Here is a 23,487-nt window from a genome sequence, read left to right on the forward strand (position 1 = left end):
GACACATGGGTCTCCTGCTCCGGCGGACACTGGGCACTGTGGATTAGCATATTTAGAGTACATTGCAACAGTTGACTATTCAGTATGTGAAGTGGTGAAATTTACTCTATTATTTCTAAACACTTACGGGAACGGTGCTCCTGTCAACCAGTCAGCCATCTATTGCAAGCTTCTGTGTCCAATAAGTTACCAATTAATTGGCTCCTACAATTGTTGTATAGTTTACTTCTTGAATGGCTCCCTCTTTAGTAATTTCCTTCCCATTGTGCGGCCCTTTCTGACAACTTCTGTATAACGCTATCAGATAATCGCTGTCTTTTCTCCCTCGCCTCACTTTTCTATATCTCTCTAAATAGTTTATTATTCTGCCTTGGTACCTTTTATGGAGGCCAGCTCAGTGGCCTGTCAGTTAAAGGGTAAGGATACATTAAAATCGTCATTCATTCAAAAGGCTTTGCAGTAAGTGCCCAGGATATTCATTTGCGCACACATACAGGTCCAAGCCTGAAGTGCGTAGCTCTGAAAGGAAAAGCCCTATCTTCCCTGAACAAACCCTTAATGATTTTACATTTCTCTCAGAGCCTGCTCTCTAATGAATGTTGACATTTCATGCACGGCGAGACACAGGAATTCTGTTTGTGGTCAGGGGCTACAACATATTCCCAAGGAAATTAAATTCAAAATTGATTGTGTGACACTCAAAAACTGGCCCAGAATTTGAATTATTTCCTTCAAGCAAAATATAGCTGCCTTTCCCTCTGAAAACCAGCCAGGTTTTAGAAAAGCCAAAGCAAAAAGTGCAAATGTTGTTTATGGCTTGCTTTCCCCTGCACCAGAAAGCTGTAAAAGCAAAATTGTTCTTTTTCTCCTTTCTGACAGAAGAAATGCCACCATGTCAAAACTGTGAGCCAAGTGGTTCAGAGAGTCTCCGAAACGGCAACATGCCCTGTGCAAAGACCCGGCATAATGGCAATGCCACGACTCTTCTTTATTTTGACCAAGCAAGAAAGATGTTCACATATAATTGACTTTTTTTGTTTAAATTAACTCAGGCCTGTTGTTAAATCAGCTGCATCTCTCTAAAACTTTGTGGCGATGGATTTTTTTATTTCTGGAAGTGGATGAAAAGGGTTTTTTTTCCAAGTTGAGTAAGTTAACTGGTTATTTAAGGTGAACCAGCTCTGTAGAAGGAACCTCTGGAAGGAGACCCTCACACGGGAGGAAGCCACGTGTACAGACGACAGATGCTCGGAGGACCTCCCCGTCCAGCGTAAACCCCTCTCCCTCCTCCTGATCACACAGACACAGAGACATGAAAGCGCTTCCGAAACGGCTACAAAGAGGTGACAAACCCACCAACTCATCAGAGCGCCTGTACGCCACGTTGCTGTCGAGATCGGTGTAATACTAAACAAGATCTTGCGATGCTTTGGACAGGAGACATTCCTGCTGAAGGGGATGGAAAATAACGTGGTCTCTTTCTCATTCAGTAGCTCTAATTTTGCTGCTGTGCTGCAAAGCAGCATGGAGAGGGTATTTATTTTTGGTGGAAGGCAATGCTGAGCTCAGACCATCCAGACAAACATCGCATGAAGCTATTACATCTTCATTATTGCACTGCTCTATAGAGACAAGTGTTTTGAAGAAGGTAATAAGCACTTATAATTAAGGCAATTATAAAGTAGTTTATTATAGTTGAGCGCTAACATAGAGCCGCCTTGTGTCCAAGAGAACCAAAACAGTGATACAGCCTATCTGGGGAATTTTTAAAACAGCATCAATCTGACGGTTATGGCTCTGGAGGAAAAAAAAACCAGTTAGTGGCAGACACAAGCTGATTTTACAAGCCACCAGAGGATGCAAGCAGGAGGGCAAACATGGAGAAATTGTGCAATTGATGCTGAATACGTGTCCTTGTCCCCTGGCAGATGGCTCTGGAGTGGGAAGTCGCCCTTCCCATGAGCTAGACCCTGACCCTTGGAGAGCCACGGAGGTGAAGTCCCACATCCAGCACAGCAGCACGAGACAGGATTACCCCTGTTTGTGCTTCACAGCCACCTTGGGGGACTTGGGGAGATTAGTATCCCAAAATGATGTGACCTCGCAGACCACAAGGGCTTGGGAAACACTAACTGAACCCAACCCCACAGTGCACACAAGCAGAGTTGCAAGCTCTGGGAGGTAAAACAAAAGCCATCAGCTCTTTGCTCAGCACAGATTTCTGTAGGGCAATGGAAGTGTCACTCTGAGCAAAATAGTTTCCGAGCTACTATCACAAAGTTAGAACCTAAAATAACCTTTGCTTTCAGACTGGGAGAAACACGGCACTTTGCACTTCCTCACTTGTATGATGCCATCAGACACTGCCTCTGGTTTCCATGCTGATTAAAAAAATATCACGGACCCCAGCAGAAGCATTTGTTTTTTTCAGAGCTTCAGACATGCTGCTTTAAACACTCTCTTCCCCTCAAAATTTTTTTTAAAACTCCCTGAACAGGCAGCAAGTTTCTTTCAAGTCTGCTTTATGTGAAAGATGTGTTTGTGTATGATTTTGCTTCTCTAGGCCAATAGTGGTGATGTTTTTGATGCAGCTGAAGAAGATGCTGTCATTCGAGAAAAGATAAAATTATCACCTTTCATGAAACATCTACAGGTTTAACCAACCCACTTCTCTAACAGGTGAAAACAGGATCTTGGCAGAGAGAAAAAACAAAGTGTAGGCATGAGGATAAAAAGCACTTCAAGCCTACAATTAACTTCAGTGGGAAGGGAAAGGGTGAATCACCTGTTGCATAAAATAGTCAGTGGTACCTACCTATTTCCCACACAATGGCAATGGAGAGGAGGAGAAGGAAATCCCGGTCACCCCCAGCGCTTACCTAGGCGGCTCCAGGAGACGATGGGCCGGGGATTGCCCGTTGCGATGCACTCCAGCACAGCGGTCTGGTGCACTGTCAGCGTGAGGTTCTCCGGACCGACGAGAATCATGGGGTCCTTGTAAACGGTGGAGTGGGAGCCTGCAAGGACAGCATCATCATTAAAAGGCATCTGATTCTCTCTTGTTTAATGGAAACACCAAGGGCTTCATGCATCGTCTAAGTGCAAATCATGTGGCTGGTGTAATCCTCAATAAATTTGAGATGAACATGAAACAAAAGGAGCCCAATGTTTGCGTGACAGCCACATTGAACGTGTTTTAAGTGTGTGCTGATATTCCTGGGGAAAACCCCTCAGCCAACCAACCCAGCCACAAGCAGCCCTGTTAACACCAGATATGGGCAGTATAAAGAAGGAACCGCGCTGTGAACTGCAGAGAGCAGACGTGCAGGAAAAACATGGAATATCGGGAGGACACAAGCTGCAGGACAGCGCATGCAGACAGGAATGCAAATAAATGAGGAGTTGCTTTATCTTTCAGCATCTCAAGCCGTAAAGTAATCCATGCAGTCCACAATGCCTAAACCTGCATCTCTGTGAGCATCCTCTCTTGCTGCTGGTGTAATTTGCTCCAAACGCCCCGTCCTGGGACACAGAGAGTGATGGAGGTGCCAGTCCCTGACTCCTGCTGAGGATCTTTTTGAGAGGAAGCTCAAGGAAACTCCTCTGATGACTGCCACCCACGGGGTGGTCATTTCCCTGCCTTTTACAGCACCCCTGTCCTGGCCCACTCTGGTGTAACTGGGTGCAGGGAGAGGATGCATCCCATTGTTCTCATATAATCGTGATACAATCATTGCTCACGATGCAATCACTAATCGTTTATTTGCACTACAGTAGCACCAAGTGGCAGCAACCAAGAATGAAACCCATCATACAAGATGATGCACAGACCCATAATAAAATAAAGCCCTGGCACAAGGACTCCAAGGAAACCAGACAGGCACAGGATAAGCAAAAGAAACCACATTTCACCAGACAGGAGGAGACCGCGGGACAAAAATATCATCCTGTGTCAGGTATAGCACAGCTGAACCCGCACCTCCTGAGTCCCCAGAAAGTGCCTTATCCCTGGCCCAAAGCTCCCTTCAGCCTTCACTCCCATTTGTTGGGAGCAGGAGACGAGGAAAAAAAGGAGATATTCTCCATCAATAAACAGGAACACTCATAATCTCTGCATTAGTCTTCTCCCTATTTCCGACAAGAGGTGGGTCATACTCCAGAAATGCTGAGGTCAAGCAGTGTTTAAGGAATTTCAACAATCTGACAGCTGCTGCTGGCAAAAACGCTCTGTACACCTGCGGAGAGAAATACTTGGGCTGGTTGTCTCCTCCCCGAGGAGAGGGGCACAGGGAGGGCTCGGGAGCTGAGCTCTGGCATGGGCTGGGCTTTGCCGTAGGAACCATCCCACGCTGACTCCTGTACATGGACTTTCCGATGTCCAAAAAGCTTGTTAAAGAGAAGTGATCCACCAAAAACTATCTGCAAGGGCTTTTCTCAAAAAAAAATTTCTTTTCTTCCTACACTTTTTAGCGTTACCCTTTCACAGCAGCTCAGGGGCTGAAGTCAGGGTGTTAGCAGGGGGATTTCGCAGCGGTCCAAGGGCAAGCACAGATCAGAGCAGCTCATTTGTTAATTGTTCCTACAGGGGCTAAACAGGGAGCGATAAAGCGACTCAGAGGTTGTGTCTGAATGGGCAAAATCCAAGAAAAATCACCGTGTCAGTGTGACTTAAGAGCTGACTTTCTCACTAAACGCATTTCACTGCAAGCCATAAAATGCAGATTTTTTTGATGAGAACCAGAATGCACAATAAATTCACATGGCTGGCTGGTTAACCCCAAGAGATCTGAAAAACAATACCTTCCCCCTCAGTACCTCGGAGTGCCTTTAAAACCCGTGTAGATTTATTGTTCCAAATCACAATACTAAATGTTCACACTTAGAATAATACGGTATTATCATCATATTATATAGTGATTTCAGTATTTCAAAACACAGAGAAATGAAATGAATTGTCCAAGGTCACCCAAGAATATCAGTAAATGGGAGCTGAGACCAGAATTTATAAAACACTCTATTTTGACAATAAAATATTAAAAAAATCACACTCTGATTTATACTCCTAAACAGTCCTAAATAGGCATTCAGGTTTTCGGGTGTGGGCTCAGCTCCCTGAGTTTGGCCAAACCCCACCCAGCTCTGGAAGTGGTGTTTCCACTGCTGCTCACCTTCTCCTGCAAGGGCCACATAATGGTCCCGTAGCTTTGCTGCCGAGCCCAACGCCCACGGCAGTGCCAGCTCCAGGGCCAGAAGGGATGGTGACCCAGCAGGGATGCGGCGGACAGATGCCAGCACCATGCAAAGGGGCTGACCGTGCCCATCCATCGAGGAGGAGGTTTCCTTCTCCAACCAGAAAAGCTCTTTGATGCAGGGTCAGGAAGGAAGGAGCGACAAAACAAGGGACTCGTGGCAGGCGAGTGCTGCTGGAGCACAACAGGGTTCAGGGCAACGTGGGGGGGAATTGTTTTGAAAGGGAAAAAGGCTCTAATGATGCACATGGTCCCCAGGGACTCTGCCAGCAGCAATCGTGGCGAGAATGGGGAGGTCCCCGGCACCACCAGGAGTGACAGGCACTCTAGCAGGGATGGGAGCATCGCCAGCACGGGCTGTTAGATCTTGATCAAAAGGACAGCAGCAGAGAGCCGCAGCCCGTGCTGAAAAGGTGTCAGCACAGAGAGGCAGGCAGCCCCTCGGGAGCATCTCTGCTAAGCAGGCACTTGAAAATAATCAATCAGTAGGACTGGAAGACATATCTGTGCCGCTCGCTGCCGGCAGCCCCGCCACCACTGCCGGCGAGAGGAAGGAAAAGTGCTGTGAGCAGGCTCCTTCGTTGCCCGCAGGCAGCCACCCTCCTCCTCCTCTCCGGCCGGGCTGTGGCAGTGCCCTGCAGGGCAGCGGCTCCCAGAGCCCATCTCCATCCTCTCCCTCCTCCCTCCCCAGTCAGGGCTCGGTTTGGAAACCCCAGTGAGGCGGACTCGGTGCTTCTCTGTGGGTGAAGCATTGGCTGAAGTTGCTGCCCCGTTAAGAGGAGACACCACGATGAAGAGCAGAGAGCACCATTCCCTTTACCCCTCTACACAGGAGGCGGCGATGGAAAGATTTGCAAGATTACTGCTTACCCCATCATGCCTAATGACACGTGCATAACAGCACTCACGTTAGTTCAGTATTTACTGATACAACACCCACACCAGTGAAGCAACATCCCTGTGCTACCTCTGTGGCACACCACAGCCTCTGCCGGTGTGCCAAAGCCTAGGGTTAACATGCTAGCACACACCCACTGTCCTTCTCTAACAGATATTTGTGTGCTCTTAGCAAACGCCACAGAGCATAAACCTTTTTCACTGAGGTTTAACCCAGTGCAATGAGTTTTCCATGGGCTGAGAGCACGCAAACGTCCCGTTACGGCAGCTCTGCTGCCATGCAGTCACTGAAGCACGGTCCAAGCCCTTCAACAGACTTGCACACAGTGCCCATATTCATCATCCAGCTGCTTTAAGGAAGACAAAAACCACAAACGTTTCACAGACAGGAAACCTGGAAAATATCCATCTGAAATGAGGGATGGTCAGATGAGAACAACTAGCACTTTCTGCCCTGTGAGAAATAATAACTCAGACCAGTAAATTGACACAAAGAACTTCACCACATCGATAATTTACTGTTCTCGTTTCCCTCCACGTGGCTACCATTCGCATAGATCAAGAAAACAGATAAGTAACAGGCATCAAAAGCTCCCAGGTCTTACAGAACCAGTTAACCTGCTTTCTCTCCCCATCAGAGTTGATATACACAGCATCACTCTTTCCTCATCTTCACCCCATTTCACACATGCCTCTTTTTTACAGTCGGCAGAGGCTAATCTGACATTTGGTACAGGCGTTAAGTCTCCTACTTCAGAACCACTGGCCAGGCAGCCGTTTTGGAAGCTGAAGGCAGGCTGTGAGATATGAGCGTATGCTGGCAAGCCTCCAGCCACTGGGTACCAGCAATTATGTGTATCTACCTGATGGACAGGAGGATCACAGCTCACAGGGGGGAAGACTCTTTGCTGCAAATAAAAAAAGCTCACAGAGAAACACACACCCAAGCAGCCCTGTGCAGATTTCCCTTGCCTCTTACCTCCAAAACTGTCATCTCCATTTCCACAAGGAATCTAGGCTGGCCCTCTAACCAAGAGCCAGGGATGCATCACCACTGCTGGGGTGGTGTGGGTAACCACTGGGTGGGACCACAGTGGGTAACCCAGCATCCCAGGGGGGTTCTGACCTGCACAGAGTCCTGTATCTCAGAGGCCACCCTGCCTGCAGGACATCATAGCCACAATTTGCAGGTGACTACTTCTTTGGCACTCTTATCTTCTCTGAAGGTAACCCACAAATGCTCTTAAGTCCAGGAGAAGCAAGCTGTCCTGTTTTCATACAAGGAGGATGACCATATCAAAGACATTTCTAAGAAGAGGGCACAAAGGTGTCATTCACTCCTGGCTGCTTGATCAGGCTGGGTCGTATGATTTGACTTCATACTTCCCACTGCCTTCATACTAGGAGCAGCTACTGAAACATCAAGAGAGACTTCTGAAGCTAGAAGTGTTTTAAATTAAAAAGACTGACAAACGAAGAGAGCCTAACTAGAAGGTGACAATCTAACATCAGGTTTAGAAATTGGCTGATAAGTTATTGCTAGAAGGGGCTCCAAGAGATCAGCTTGGGTCCCACACGGACAGCTAATGGAGGATGGGCAATGGGCAGGTCAGCGGAGGGTAGCACAGCTATGGAAGGCGGTCGCAGCGTATTTGTACCCTAATCCTTCCTTCACTGTGCCTAAGGTCATCACTTCCACATGACATTTTGTGTGCTTTCACAAACAGGCCAAACGTGTGCACGTGCAAAGTGTGGATGTGGGTTGCTTTGGTTTGCCCTCATAGCTTCATCACATCCTACCTCCAGCAGCATGAAACCAAACAGCAAGTATGTGATTTTGGCCCCTTTTTTGGAAAGGAGACCATAAGGCACCGTCATTTCTTCACTTGGAGCTTTCAGAGGTGAAAACCTGTTTCTGCCACTGACTTCAAATGTGGATGGAGAACCAAGTCAAAATTCAGCCTGGGGTGCTCAGGGCTTCTCCTTCTCATCTTCCAAAGCAAGGTTAGCCTGCTTCAGTCGCAATGTAATGCTAACAGCCTACAGAACGTAATTCCCCCATTAGATAAATAATTGATCACCCTGTGTGCTGCAATTACTTCCAGAGTGGGCAGGTCTCATAAGGAAATGATGAATCTTCCACATTTCCAAAAGAATTTATTTAATGTAAAGCTGCTGTAACTCATTTTCTCAATGTCCTCCCTCTACCCAGAAACTAGCGCTAATTTACAGGCAAAGAGACAGATTTATCTGCTATCAAATGGACTGATCTGGCAGGAACTAATAACAATCCAGAAAAGGAAGGCACTATGGCTGGACAGAGGGATGCTTCTCAGTGCTGTTAGCCTAAAGCTCTCTTAAACTGTCCTGGTCCAGACCAGCAGCGAGAAGAAGAAGATGGAAAGGCAGTCAGGAGAGTCCTTACTGGTACTAACCTGACACGGTGAGTCTGGCCTCCTGGCTGAACTTCACATTAGCAATATTGGTAGCAACGCAGTGAAAAATCCCACTGTCTTCTGCCCTCAGTCCCGTAATCTGCAGGACCCCCTTGGGAAGCAGCGTGTACCTGTGGGAAGAGAAAAGCAGAATCAAAAACTTGCAAAGCAGGACATGATGTGAAAGCAGGCTGCACACCCATGGAGGTGGGGCAGGCTGGCTCCCCGCATCCCGGTGCAGAGGTGCCAATAACACCCAAGTGGCACAGCCCCTGGCAGGCTGAGCCCATGCTTATCACTGTATCAGTTCTTTTTTTTTTTTGGATATTTGAGCCTCTGGTCTTCTTTTACAGGGGGTATGTTCCCTTTTTTTATCTTCTGATGCACCCTTGAGAAAGGATGACTTTTGCTGGAAGGCTACGAAGTAGATGCTTCCTATTTAACCTGTGGGAAAGCTTTGGCAGTGCATTTGCATGTGAACACAGCTGACCTGCAAATTATCACCCATCAGCTGAAGCACAGTGACCACGGACAAGCATCAGGGGAAGTGTGTGCTCCACACTCCCAGCTCCAGGTCCAGGACTCAAATCCACATAACCTTAAAACCTCAAATGCATGGAGAGGCATGTTCAAAATAGATATTGAGTGGGCATATATAAATATCGATAAATATTTTATATATTTAAAACATAGGTACGTTTAAATCATGCATGCATACACACATATATGTATACATGCATTACAGGTTGCTTGGCAACTGTGTGTTTAAATTGGCTGGTAGTAAGTCATTACATTGTGATGAGTTAATAATCCATTTCCGTCTGGAAGATGAAGAATATCTTTTTCCATATCAGCATATGGTTAAGTGCCTATAACCTGCTCCCTGCGCTGGGTTCCAAACGTGCGGCTCGGTGTCAGCAGCAGCGTGACAGCAATCAGTTTTACACGTCCCGAAGTTGATTGCAATCTCTCTGGGACTTTAAAATGCCCATTGTTTTGGATGAATTATACCACAAGAAGCCTTCATTTTTGTTAACAATCTGCCCACAGCATTAGAAGATTCAATTCCAAAGCTATTATTCTGCCTTCAAAGCCTCCAAGTGCAAGACTCGGCATATAAATTTATATACACTTTATACACAGAAATGCACCAAGCATGATTAATGCAGAAATCCAATTCAGTCAGAGAAGCAACCCTCATCACCCAGGCCCATTGGTGTCAGAGATTAATCTACTGAGCTGACAGTAAAAACCTTCCTTAGTAACTTTACTCCTACAAAAAGCCAAATCTGTTCAAAATCAGCACACTGAACATAGGGAAACTGCTCCTAGCCCACGTCCTCCAGGGCTTGGGCAAGCTCCCTGTCCTGGAGGAGAAGCAGCAGGGATGAGCACAGCATGGGGCTCTCTGGGTTGGAGAAAAGCCTTGCAGCTCCTCAGCCTTGGGGCTCCTCAGCCTTGCAGAAAAGAAGTCCTGGTCACACTCAAATCCCTGCCACATCTCTGGTCATCTCCACACCCGTGACCCTGGGCTCAAGTGGAAAGGGGCAATAATGCATGAAGGACTTCAAGGGAACTGCATCTGTCCTGCAACATGTCATCGGTATGCACACAAGGTGCCAGGCCCAGTTCTGCACCCCTTACTTCTGCTGATAGCACCTCAGACCACTTGCCCTGCTCTGCCACATCCCCAGTTTAGCACTTGTGTGAGTAAGGAGCCTTCAGAGGAGATCAACTTTAACAAATCAACCCTGTGCTGAGCTAAAAAAAGCTCAGATGAAAAACGCAAGGAAAAACAAAACCTGACAGTTGCAGTTTTCCATGGCAGGGTTGGGCCTCTTGGGTCCTTCTACTGTAAGTTCACCACAACGCTGAAAAGGTCAGGCATTGTTCCAGCCCTTGTGTTTTCTCCTGCCTCCAAAGCACCCAACCACGTTCTGCTGCAGAACTGACATTTTTAAGAATAGGGGCTTTCAGGAAAATATTTACAGCTTCCTGGTTTCGCCTATTCCCAACGCACAGGCGTAAATTTGCGATCGAGGTGTGCTGCGACCGATTGTCTCCCACCATCGGTTGTGCGGCTCCCGAGCTGCAGCTGGGACCACTGGAGGCTGCCGGCATGGAGCACGCGTTTCCTGCCACCTGTCCTCCGCCGGGCCCCACCACCACTTGCAGGATCAAACCATGATGAGGGACGTTTCCGATGCAAAGGGAGTAGCCTGTCAAACACAGGAAGCGAGGACGTGCCGTCCCAGGTCTAGGCTGGGGAAGGGGGGCAGCTGGGGTTTCTCTTTAGGAGGGTTGCATGGGAAACAGCAGCCCAGGGTGCTGCGGGATGCTCTCTGCAGAGCTTCCCTGCCGCCACACAGAAAGCGTCACGAAGAGTCCACCTGGGAAGGAAAGTCTAGCAGCCACGGTGTAATTCAGTGCTTGCAAGAGTTCAGGACCCACTTGGAAGATCTTAAGTCATGGATCTGGCTCAGAAAGAGTTGCACAAAATGGAGCCACAGAGGGATGATGGATGCCAAAGCTACCACAGCTCTGCTAGGATTGCTGGGTGGGCTCTTCATGCTGGAAAGTAAACCTGAAGGAGGGCTGATCCTCTCAGGGAAGGTCAATGCAAACCCTTGCCCACTCCAAAATCAGCCTACGAGGTTTATCCAGCTCTCTTGAGAGATGCAGTATTTCTGCACAGTGTTTGGCCAGAAGGAGCCCAGACAGCCCACAACATTGAGTCTTCCATGTCAGAAACACTGGCCAAGACCGTCAGCCCCGATCACTTGTGTCCTAGCACAACTGTGAGAGCAAGAGCAAGCCTGGCCACATTTTTCCACCTGGAGAAAGGACAGCAGTACACGGTTCGGACATGTCCTACCTTTCATTGTCTGTGTTGACTGGCATGCGGTTCTTTTGCCAGAGGATGACCGGCTCAGGCAAGCCATGGATCTGGCACTGGAATCTGGCTACACCACCTTCTTCCACCACTGCGTTCTGAGGGTGGATGTGGAAGTCAGACATCGCTGGAAGACACAAAGAGAGACAAAAATATTCACGTGTGCATGGAGAAACAAGACTAGTGGCAAGTTCTTGCTATATGTCTGCCTCTGCACATTGAACTGATTGACTCAACCAGGACAGGAGACAGTGCTCCATGACCCATATGCTCCACAGCAAGGTCTATGGGGGCAGCGAGATGCACAGCCACTGCACTGGCATTTATCGGAGGTTATTCTCAACAGCTTCAGCAGGCTTTGGATCCAAGCTCACATCAGAAAAGGGATTTCAAGCTCACATCAGAAAAGAGACATCTATCCTTCCCATTGCTGCCAATGTCTTATCTGCTGTAAATATCCTTCTGATGTGCATGGCTTGACTATTTTGTTTAAATACCTTCGCTGAAAGAGCTCCCAGATACCCTAGCAAAACTTGCAGCCCCTGATTTCCATCTCTGCACGTGCTCCAGCTAATTGCATACTCTGCCTTCCAGCACCGCAGAAGGAACGGTCACATCCCCGCGCTGTGGAGCAACAGGCTTCAGCCGATAGAAAGAGCAGCTGCCAAGAGCTCAGCAGCTCAGCTCAGCTCAGCTCACCCAGGCTTTTGGGGCTGGGACCACCCGACAGCGAATAACAAACCTCAGCGTGCCCACGCAGGATGAATACAGACCAGCCCGTTTCAGCACAGCCACAGCTGTAACCATTGTGCAGAAAGACTCTGGCATGCTGTTAGAGCTACATAAATAATACAGTAATTATTACTATTAATTAATTGGAAGGTGCTGCCTGTTGACTCTGCAATAAACATATTCAAGGCTAATAAACATCCCAGTGGTTATTTAGCTCATGATTCATTTATAGTGCCGCATCCGCGGGAAGATCTCTCACATTATCATATAAAATAAACTCCAAGAGAGCCCCCTGCTCTGCCACCCCAGCCCGATAATACTCCTCTCCCCAGCGAGAAAGCCTCGTCCCCTTTTACATGCGTCAAGTGTAATGAATGTACCTCTGCTAAGGAACAAGCTGCGTATGTGTCAGAGCAGCTTAATCATTCATCTGCAAACTCCAGTTGGGCTCAGGCAGATGGGAGATGGCCATTAGCAATCATACATTAAATATGTGTTGCATTAACGTGCACTGCTCCCCCAGCCACCGCTCCCAACCCACTGACTGCAGATTTGTTAAGCTGATCGAGTACCACGCAGTGAAGCCCCGGCCCCGCACGGCCGTAGGGTTGGGAAGGTAGGGTGGGATGGGCAGCCAGCCCCACATCGGGATACAGTGATGGGAGCAGGACCAGGAGGTGGCTGTGCAATGCTCCAGCCAGATGGAAACGCACCAGCACAAGGCAAAAGATCACGCAAAAATATGTGTCTCTTTCCCAAGATGCAGATATCCTCCCTGGTAAGGGATGAAGCGCAACGGTGGAATGGCAATTTACCCAATTCATACACATTTAGCCTTGAAATGAGACTGCTCGTGGCCCAGAGCACTCAGCCACGTGGGAAGGAGCCCAAAGGCTGCTGGGGGGGTCTCCCACACCAGGTGATCCCCCTTCCAAGGTGGCAAGGGATGCTTCAAAAAATGGGGGGTCCAGGGGTGCCCGCGGCAGGAGAGCTCGAGGGAGCCTGCAGAGTATTTCAAGGCTGCCATTTGGAGACCCAGGCCAGGGTGAGCATCTTGCAACCAGAGCTTATGAACTCTCACCAAGAAATGAATCCAAGAATTAATGAGAATGACACAAAGCTCTTTATTAAGGAAAAGAAAAAAAAGCAGAGATTCAGATGCCTGCAGGAAAATTCCTTTCAAATGTACAGATGCTCAGCGCTGAGGTTTTTCGGTGGCTGACAGGGTTGATAAGAAGAGGGAGGTGTGAATGAGAACAGCCCAGGCACAGACTTCGCTCTGCTGGCTACAGAATTCATTGCCGTTCCTTTATTTCAATAATATCACCTCTTATAGGTAAAACTGCAGCAATAACCTCTACTCTTAAAGACACTAGTATTAATATTTATCATGAATAAAACATGGCAAGTTATAAATAATTCAGTTATGAGGATGTTAAGTAAAATATTACTCTTCAACGACCCCATAATGTGGCTTTGAAGCACAGTTTTATGTTAAATGCCTAGGAAACACTGTGACCCTTGCCAAGACCAGCTGGTTTGCAGAAGATGCATTAAAAATTCATGCACCAAGCTACAAAATGCTATTTTTAAAACAGGTTTACGAGTTTATTTACACTTGCAGAGACAAAAGCTTTTGTAATATCTCCTGTAAAACAGCAACAAAACTTGAACGCAAGTGATTACCTGGGATGCTGTTTTCAGCCTGGAAATAAATCACTGGGTGTAAGAAGAGAAGAGGGATAGGAGCACATCTGCTTTACAGGGCATCGCTTGGAGGGGCTAAACCTCTGCTGACCCACGTGAGATTTTTATATACGTCCCAACTGACTGTAACAAACTCATACAGCGGAGTGCTTGCTCCTATTTGTCACTTATCTTTCAGCAGCAAACGCCAGGACCCCCATTATCAGCCAGGCCGCTATTGTTTCAGCCGCCACGGAGAAGAGCTGCACACCAGCCCGGGTGGGGTTGGCCAGCAGCCAGGGAGCTGCATCTCATTTCTATGCTAATGGCCATAATCATTTTAAAAATAAATACATGCAATCACAATATTCACCCGCAAGCTCCTAAGAGGGGAGGCACCCTCTAATCCATCTGCCCACGGTCTCTGTCGTCCAGCAATGCAGCATCTGTGTGCCAACGGAGGGACTGGTGCTGCCCCAGGCCCCTTTTTACTGTCATCAGATGGGGTGAGTGTCACCCTGTTCCCATTAAACTTCCCTCTGCCGTCTCCATGTGTAGCACGGTACCATCCACACACAGTGAGCGTAGGGTAGTCATCAAGCCATAAAATCAATCTAAATCATGTGCACACTCATTGCTCCATACCGATGCTCCAAGCCACGGTGTCTCAGTGCTTCTGCTATCATCACACCTGGATTTTGGCCATGGTACACACAGGCTGGCACAGGGCAGGGGAAGACAAAACAAAATGGGCTCACAGCAGATGGGGAATGGACCTAGCAGCCCTCCCACGCTGCAGGCATAGGTGCACCTTCTCCCAAAGACATTGGCCAAGGCTAGATTCAGGCTGAGTTGTCTATAGCCACACTAATGTATGAGGCAGAGGAGTTACTCTTCATCTCTTCTTCCCCCATGTTGTATCATGGAGGACCTCAACAAGGATGAGGCTGAATCACAGGTGAGGCTCTTCCCTAAAGAGAAACCCATGCTTGGGATCTCTCACCACCTAACCCTCACCAGGATGCAGTTCCCAAAGGCATGTCCTATGGACATAGTGCAGGTGAGCCGCAACTCTTATCCTCATCCACATTCACAGAGGATTTGTTCTGGCAAACGAATTTGCTGGGTCTCCCCTAATCGAAGTGCAAACACTCTCTCCATCCTAACAGGCTCTGTGGAAAGGCCAACGGAATAAAAATGAAAATAGGTATCGAGTGAAATTTTCTTTACTCAATGAAAAACTAATTGAAACCATTAGTGGCCAATCCTTTTTTGCTCAGTACAGCATTAGTGCTAAGCTGGAGATTGACCTAGGTTTGATATAGAAAAAGAAAACATTAACTTGGTATGTCAAAACAAATCCTAGGCCTGTTTGAATCATTAAAACGCAAAGATTATTATCAACTGCAGGCACAAGGGGAGGAAGAAGACTTGAAAAGTTCAGTGCCAAGCCTGGTGTTAGGAGAGCATTTGGGAAGTGCACCTAGTTCTGCAATCACATTGCTTTTTGCTTTTAAATTACTTATGGGGAAACAGATACCCAGGTTGGCTCTGACACAAGAGGATGGTGGGGAGGAGCTGAGCATCCTCACCGACACTGACGCCAGGCAGTTCACAAACAACAGCCCACAAGCGAAGACCCTTTCTCCACATTTCTGCCACCAACCTGTTAAATTCAGACCTCTCCCAATGCAGGCACATGGTTAAAATGCCTCAAAGTTAACACAGTACAAGGAACAAGAGTTTAATGGGGACATGCCTCCAGTACCTGGCCTCCCAGACACCCCTGCCATGGAGGGCAAGCTTCGTTAGCTCCATTACAACTGATGAAGCCTGGGACGCAAATGGTTTGACCAGTGTTAGAGAACAAGCCACGGGCAGAGCTGACCCCTTCCAAGAGTGCCTCCATCCCAATGCTAGTGACAGATGCTGATTTTCATACTGAATTTCCCAACTTACTAAAAGAATTGAATTTCCCCTCGGGTCAGCAGAAGTCAGGGTTGTTTTTAAAACACAACAACCACCGTGCCAATTAAAGCCAGACCTAAACCACTCTCAAATCAGGCTGACAGCTCCAGCAGAACCAACCCTTGGTAGCTGTGAGATTTATTAAGCCCCCATCCTCCTTGGCACCACAACTCCTTCCCAAATGCTTTCCCTGCCCCAAAGCAAGCAGAGGGATTGCCTCTTCTTCCATTCCCTCCTGACTTGGGAGACCTTCACCACTAAGTTAGCAACCTGCCAAGGAATATTTTCAAAGAAGACGGCAGGTGAAGGCTTTGCAGACACAGGTCCTTTATTTGCTCCCCTCCACATTCTGGAAATGGAGGATTCGCCTGCAAGAAAGAGCCGGCACAAAAGATGGGGGGCATACGGACACCACAAATCCCATCCCCTCCTCTCTTCCCCCTGCTTTCAAACACGGATGCTTTCCCAAGTCTTTAAGAAAAAGACACTGCATCTTCTTTCTCTACATTTTTTTTAAAGATGCATTTTTATAAATATAAAAAAGCCCACGTTACAACAGCCCAGTGGCTACTCCAGCTGCAGAGCAGCCTCTGCGCCTGCGAGCCGGCCCTGCGTGTCTAATGATGCTATTGTGCGAGGTTGTTGCTGAACTGCCATGAGCCCAATTTTGAATGCAAGTTGCTTTGTGCATAGTGAAGCGTGAACAACAGTGCCGCCCATTTATCTATTTAATTCTCCAGGAGTAGCAGGAGCGGGGGCCTTCGCTCACATCTAAAGGGAAGAAAAATCGCCTTTCTCTCAGCTTTGGAAAGGGAGGGAAATATTAAAGACCAGCCGTGCCTCTCCCAGCATAGAGGAAAATCCCCTCTGCCCCTGCCCACTAATCATAGTGGTGAAAATCCCAAATCTCTATTGTCCGCCCTGGGCCTCAGATCTCAAAAGAAAATGGGCTGCAAGACTCAGGAGAGTTTGAAGCAAGGAAGACACTTTGGAGGAATGTAGCTCATTTAAGAGGAACCAAAATACACGGTGAGATGAGAGAGGGAGGAAGCCCCATCTCGCTCTGTGCTGGGCAGATGTAGAGGGAAAGAGGGTCAGTCCTGCACGCTTTTTATTTGCAAACAAATGCTTATTCCTCTTTTGCTTTGGCTGTCATTTTCTCCCCCCGGTGCTGATATGACTGCTCAGAGCAGTGACGGAGGATGGTCCAGGCTCCCTGCCATCTCTGCATTTTACATCCTCAATCAAAGCTGAGTGAAATAATTTAAACAAGATTGAGAAGACACCCCATCAGATGGACTTCTCTGGTTGAGGAACAAAGTCTCCACCTGGCCTGTTTTTTTTCCCCCCTGCCTTAAGCCCCTGGGGTGGGGATGAAAGGGAGACGACTGAGCTAATGCCTCGCAGTAGGACACAGCAGCTGCCCACGGGAGGGAACACACAACAGATATTTTACAAGGAGCAGGGGGGAAATCTACCGCTTCATGACTCAAGTCCACCAGGAGGCAAATTGCTGCCTGATCTGGGACTGTGGCTTCTCAATTTTTTGCATAACACATGAAATGACTGCAAGCCAAATCCAGCTCAGGTGACCTTGCCGCCACACTGCAATGAGCAGCACCAATGGACTCTAGTGCCCCGTGATTTACTGTTTGTTTTGGTGCTTTGAGAAGCAAGTGGAAAAAAGCACAGAGCCCTACGGGGGCTGCTTCTGCGTAGGGATGATAAATATCCTCCGAAGGTAATGAGCACATCTCCACTGCATGCAGACCGCGGGAGGAACAGGGTCAGAGGGAACATGCTCAGGGGTCACTGCTTGCTCTACCCACCCTGCACAAGCAAAAGACCAGGACTGGGAGGAGAAGGATGGGTCATTCCTGCGAAAGTCCCTGTAGGGACTTTATCGTGGCACCTGGAAAACCTTTGAATGCCTGTGTTGCAGCTCCACTCCTCTTCCTGAGGCTCCCTTGAACGCACTCCCCATCACCAGCACACCCCAGCCTCTCCTGCACAATAACACGTGCCTCCAAGCCGGTCTCCCAGTCCTAAAGAACGTTTAGTAGATTTATGTATTGATTATAGCTTACTTATTGGAAAAATAACTACACCATCAGTTGTTGATGCAGGGGTACTCTCCCGTGAGTGGAAAAGATTTTTGTCTGAATAAATGCAGTCTCTGAGCCATGCATGGAAATTAACAGGGGCCATCCACCCCAAGGGCTGTTTTAAACTGAAATATCTCGCAATTTCTGTAAAGCTCAAAAAGTGCTATCCCTCTGGACAGCCCACACTGTCCCAGTACAGCGTGCCAGGGAGCATCCCCAAATTCTGACACCCCACCACCCTCGCCATCTTGACTTGGGAGAATAGAGAGTGCCCGGGGAGCTGCCTGTGTCAGAGGAAACCCCTGAAAGCAGCTGGCCTTCGCCATGCTCTGCCTTGTGCAGCCCAAATGCTGCCTGCTCAGACCCAAGACCTCCTACAACATGGCTGCAGCCAGAAATCATCCCAGCCTGGAAATAAGGAGCAGTGAGTCCCAGTGCATCAGCACAAATGCCCTCTCCGTAGCCCAGCGAGCAACCAGGGCTGTCTGAGCATCCTCAAATCTTTCCTATAAATGTATCGGTCATTTTACAGAGACAGGCACAGGGGACACAAAGTGACACCCACAGTCACAACCCAAATCCAACATCATCCCTTGAGTACCAATGGCACACTTTACCCACGAGGCAATGCTGCTCCTTATAAATCACTTCGAAAGATGCATCTTGGCAATCCCACGAATCAAATTTCCCACTTCCCGCCGTGTTCGGAGCATGCAGCAGCATCCCATCCCGTTACCTGCTACGGAGAGCAGCACGGCAGACAGCCCAAGGTGGTTATTTGTCTTCCAGCACCCTCTTGTTTTGCAGGGGAATCAACTAATAAACAGCCCCTTTAGTGCTCTCAAATTGGTTTCAGGGAGAGAAGTTGTTTCTGGCGGAGAGGGAGGCATCACTGGGAGAGACCTTTATCGGGGAGCGCTATTGCAGTAATTTTTCAAGACGAAATTGCTCTCTGGCTCATGACAGCATTTAGTGTATCCTGAGGCGACCATTTGTGAAGCCAAACCTGTGGTCCTGCCGCCCTGCTGCTGGAGGGAAGGGGGAGTATTAAATGTCATAAACAACTCTTAATTTGCTTGGGCGGACTGCATATGGGGCTAGCGATTCTGCAGTGCAGGAGGAGGTTATCTGTCGTCATTACAGTGCTCCGGCACCAAGGGTGATGCTGGCTGGGCAACACTGGCTGCTGTTACACCTGCCCGGTGGCACTAGTCACCACGAAGGGCTCCTGCGTTTCTGCAGGATGACTTCTTAAGAAACCCCAGCATCACACAAAGTTCCCCCACCCCAAAGCAGGGCTCACCTTCAGCATCACAAGAAGATGCTCCCTCCAGAAGCTCCCTCCTGTTGCATCCACAGCTCACCCCGCTTTGGGCAACGGCTTCTTCAGGACCTTGCCACCTGCCAGGCTTTCCTCTGAAGCACACATTTGCTCTTTGCAAAATACCTATGATTTATCCTACTCAAGTGCCCCTGCAGACCCAAGAAATAATGAGAAAATGAAGGGCAAGCTGTCCCGCAAGCCTCCAGGAGAGGCTGGCTTGGCGAGGGCAAAGCAAAGCGTGCAGTATGCTGCCAGCAGGCAGGTCTCTCCTGCCAGATTTCCATCCAGAGCTCCTCGTGTTTTTCCTACTCCGACACACACAATTAAGACAAATTACATAGTTACCATTTTGATTTGTTGCACAATAACAATGTTTCCATCCCTTTCCCAAATATTGATGGAGATGGTACAAGAGGAAGCTCCCGCACAGCCATTTTTGGCCCTGGACTACTTTGTTTGCAGCCAACTGCTTCCAATATCAAGCGCGGACTAGCAATCCTGCTTTTTATCAGCTCAGAGAGGCAGCGAGCCATCCAAGCACAAGGCGTTACCCTGCTCCGCCGCAGCCTTGCAACACCTCTAGGTAGAAACATCCCTGCTCAGACCTCCCGGTCTGCAAAGGCAGCAGCCATCCCTGGGTTGCTGTGCTCTCCAACGAGCACATGCTTCGTCTTGGCATCTCCGTAGGCGACGGTGGAATCCAGAAAGGTGAAGGAAAGGAAGCTTTTCATCATGACTGCCCACGGAAATGCCATCAGCCCCGCTTTCAGACAGGGAGCTGTCCTGATTTACAGGCTAATGAATTTTAAATGAGATGCATTTTTTAATTTTTTGTTGTCAGCCCCCATTTTTCTGCTAGCAATCATTCCAATAATAGCTTTAAATTTTCAGCATCTGTTTTTACCAGCTCTCTTGTAATTAGTTTACTAATGTATTTCACTGCGCCTTTGTTATTTTCAGAGAATTACTTCATTCCCAGCTATCAGAGATAGTGCACTTCAGTCTATAAGGAGTTTGGCCTTTGTTCCCTTGTGGTTATTCACATGGGGGAAGATGGCTCAGTGAATGACAAGCCTTTCTATCACCACACATTCTCCATTTAATGTCTTTATACTGGCTCATTAATTACCACAGAAGACTCCTTTCCGAATGGAACCTGTGATTTATAGAAGACTTGGGCAAGGTGCCATTTTTATCGGGCCGACAGCAAACAGCACCAGTGCCGGTAATTCACTCTTCATTTTCCCTTCTGCTGCAGCGGGGTCAGCCCTGCCGCAGTGGGACTTTTGCCTGGGCAAGGGAGCTCAGCAAATGCTCGGTGCTGCCGAGCCGCGGCCATCACACTGCTCCTGCATGGCCGGGACGACCAAGTCCATAGAAAATTGAGCTACAACCTTCTGCCTGTGTACCGTGGTGCCCGCTGTACAGACCGAGGTACTCCCTTGGGCTGGATGAGTGCCTGGAGGAGGTGGGACTGCCTCCAAGATGATGCCCTGCACCTCTTTATCAAATCTGGTGGTCCAAGGTGTTGCGGTGCATACAACAAAGCATCTCTTAGCACTCGGCAAAAACCCAAGCACACTGCAGAGAGAGGCTCAGGCTTTCATTAAGGAGCGGGCAGTCAGACACGATGGACACTGTGGTACCTAGATGCACCTCTCTGCCGTGTCCCATTACACAGAACGGGCTGGACAGCAGGTTTGCGTTCCAGCTGTATCCCTCAGACTCTAAAACATTACAGACTGGCAAACCTCCCAGCAGCACAGGGTCCGTCCAGGGGGAAGAGCTGCACAAAGACACAAGGTAAAGGCTCCCTGTAGACCCAAGGCAGCCAGAGTGCGGGAGAAAGGCGGCTGCCCTGCCTTCGAGAGGGAGTAACCCGAACAACGGTCTCTCTGTCCAACAGAAATTAACTTTAAATCCTTCAGAACAGTATGTCTTTCACCACGTCCATACTCTGTGCCGAGCATGATAAACTGCCCCCTTCTTTATTAAGGAATGAAATAGAGGTGGAAATAGTGCACGTGTTGACTAAAGAAGTTATTCAATGCAGAAAAAACTAGAAGCACTGCTCTAATGCTCCTTTCTGTTCATTTTAACGCTGAATTTCACTCGAATGCAGGTGATTTTCCAAAATGCCAAGTGCTCCTCTGCTCCCATCCCTTCGCGACCAGCACAGCCACTGTGTTACGATGTTACCTGATCCAGACTGAAGGCGATAGTATCAGAGATGTAAAAAGGACTGAACTGCTGTGATACTGAGAAAATCCAGCTTCCTCCAAGGTCTGCTTTTCCTCCTAGTAGCGGCTAAGCCATTAGCTGTCATCTCATCCCTGTGGCTGAGTTACATATATAAATTCCTGTTCACTCCTTGGCAATAGCAACAGCTTCCTATTTTGCTGGCAGCGATCCAGGGGAAATTCAAGCTGAATTACAGCCATTCTTCAGAAAATAGGCCAAATCCACGAAAGCAGGACACATGACCGCAGACGTAGAGCTCATCCTTTTTCTATTTATTTTGCAGCGAGAAGCCCCGTTGGCTGAAAATAGCTTATCTCTGGAAGTCCCCCTTTCCGTTTGCGGCTGCCGCTCCTGGCTGCTAGCCAAACTATTACCACCTCAAAGAGAAAGTTCATAGCTCCGGCGTATCAGCCCCACTGTACAGGACGTGTGGTTTGATGTTTTCACCAATTTCTCTCTGGGAGCTCAGAGGAGATGGGGATTGTATTTCTGTGCATGAGCCAGAGAACGTTAAGTCTTTTCCTGCGCCTCTGCTGGGATGGTTGTACTTGGGGTTGTACCCCAGCATCGTTTGTCAGTGTATACAGAGTACCCCGTGTACATGTGCACCTATGTGCATGTATGACACAGCACGGGTGGTAACACGGACTTGACTCCGTGAACCGGGGTCTCTCCAGACACCCATTCCCATGACAAAGTGAGAGCTTACATTTCACGCCGGGTCCACATGAAACAGCCACTCCATCCAAAAGTACCTCTGCACCCGCAGCGAGTCCTCTCTCCTCCCTGTGTACCCCACAGCACCCTAAATATGACTGGGAGACACACTGCCCTCCTGAAGCATGCAGACAAACACAAGTGAGGACACAGGAGAACGGTTAAGAAGGATGGGAAGGATGGTCACACAGAGGAAGAATGGCAGAGTTACAAACCACAAATCTCACCATCTTTATCTTCCTCACTATCACCAGACCATCACCAAACCCGAGCAGCAGGGATGCATTCCAGGAAACAGCTGTCCAGGGAGGACTGGCTTCTTGATAAGAAGCAGGGAGGCTTATCTCCAAAACTCACAGTGACACCTCACCCCACGCCCAGTTTATCAAATTAAACTCATTACCTTCAAGAACTTGTTGAAAAGAGGTGGCAGAAGAGTGGTGGGTGAAGGAGGCAACGCTCCCACCGCCCTGCTGTGCCACTCCCAGCTCAGCGCATCCTTACCGGCACGTGCCAAGCAGTGGTGGTGGCTGGTGGGACACCACCACCTGTGAGACCACCACCAGCAGCAAAATGCCCCAGAGTGTCACGTCAAGGAAGAAAACTGACAGAAAGAGGAGATGCACTGATTTACTGCGAGGCTGTCACACGGCTCTGCAGTTTATTGTGTGTACAGCCATGCCGTGTAGGGCTGCGCTCGCTGGGTGTGTTTTCTGCATGTAAGATGGTTTACATATAAAAGCATATAAGCAGGTTTCTATATGGTAGAAAGATAGCCTCACCGTGCCTACAGGAGAGTGATGTATCGGGGATCTGCCATCATCCAACCTCCATACTGTGTCACAACCACAGTATTTTGCATATGCATCTATCACTGGCAAGGAGAAAGAGCCAAGTCCTTTCTATAGGGAATTTTTAAAACAAGCAGCCAAGCAAAACAGAATTTCAGCTTTGAACACTTTCTAAGGTATTCAGATATATACTTCAGATACTAATATTTTTTTGCTTTTTTATCATAGATTAGACAAACATCGGTAACCTCAGGTGGTGTCTCTCCTCTCTTCTCAAAGACCTTTGGTACTGTTTATGGGAACAGGATACGACAAGAAGCCCTGGGTACCACGAGGCAAGGGTGGTGAGGCTCGGGAAGCTTTTGAAGAGCGTAATTCCTGAGAAGTGCTCCCGGACGGGATAACTATTAGCTCACAGGGCTACAAGGAGGGGCTCTATCGATTTGCTG

General features: G+C 48.3%; 1 protein-coding gene across 1 annotated transcript in view; it reads right to left on the reverse strand.

Annotated features, from left to right (window-relative positions):
• The window catches only part of IGDCC3 (immunoglobulin superfamily DCC subclass member 3), a 107,902-nt gene that overhangs the window by 31,927 nt on the left and 52,488 nt on the right, over positions 1 to 23,487 (reverse strand). Inside the window, 3 exon segments of the mRNA XM_076348668.1 lie at positions 2,880 to 3,017; positions 8,582 to 8,712; positions 11,457 to 11,601. Coding sequence (XP_076204783.1) covers positions 2,880 to 3,017; positions 8,582 to 8,712; positions 11,457 to 11,601 — 414 coding nt within the window.

This window comes from Aptenodytes patagonicus, chromosome 10, assembly GCF_965638725.1.
Source record: "Aptenodytes patagonicus chromosome 10, bAptPat1.pri.cur, whole genome shotgun sequence".
Taxonomy (NCBI): Eukaryota; Metazoa; Chordata; class Aves; order Sphenisciformes; family Spheniscidae; genus Aptenodytes; species Aptenodytes patagonicus.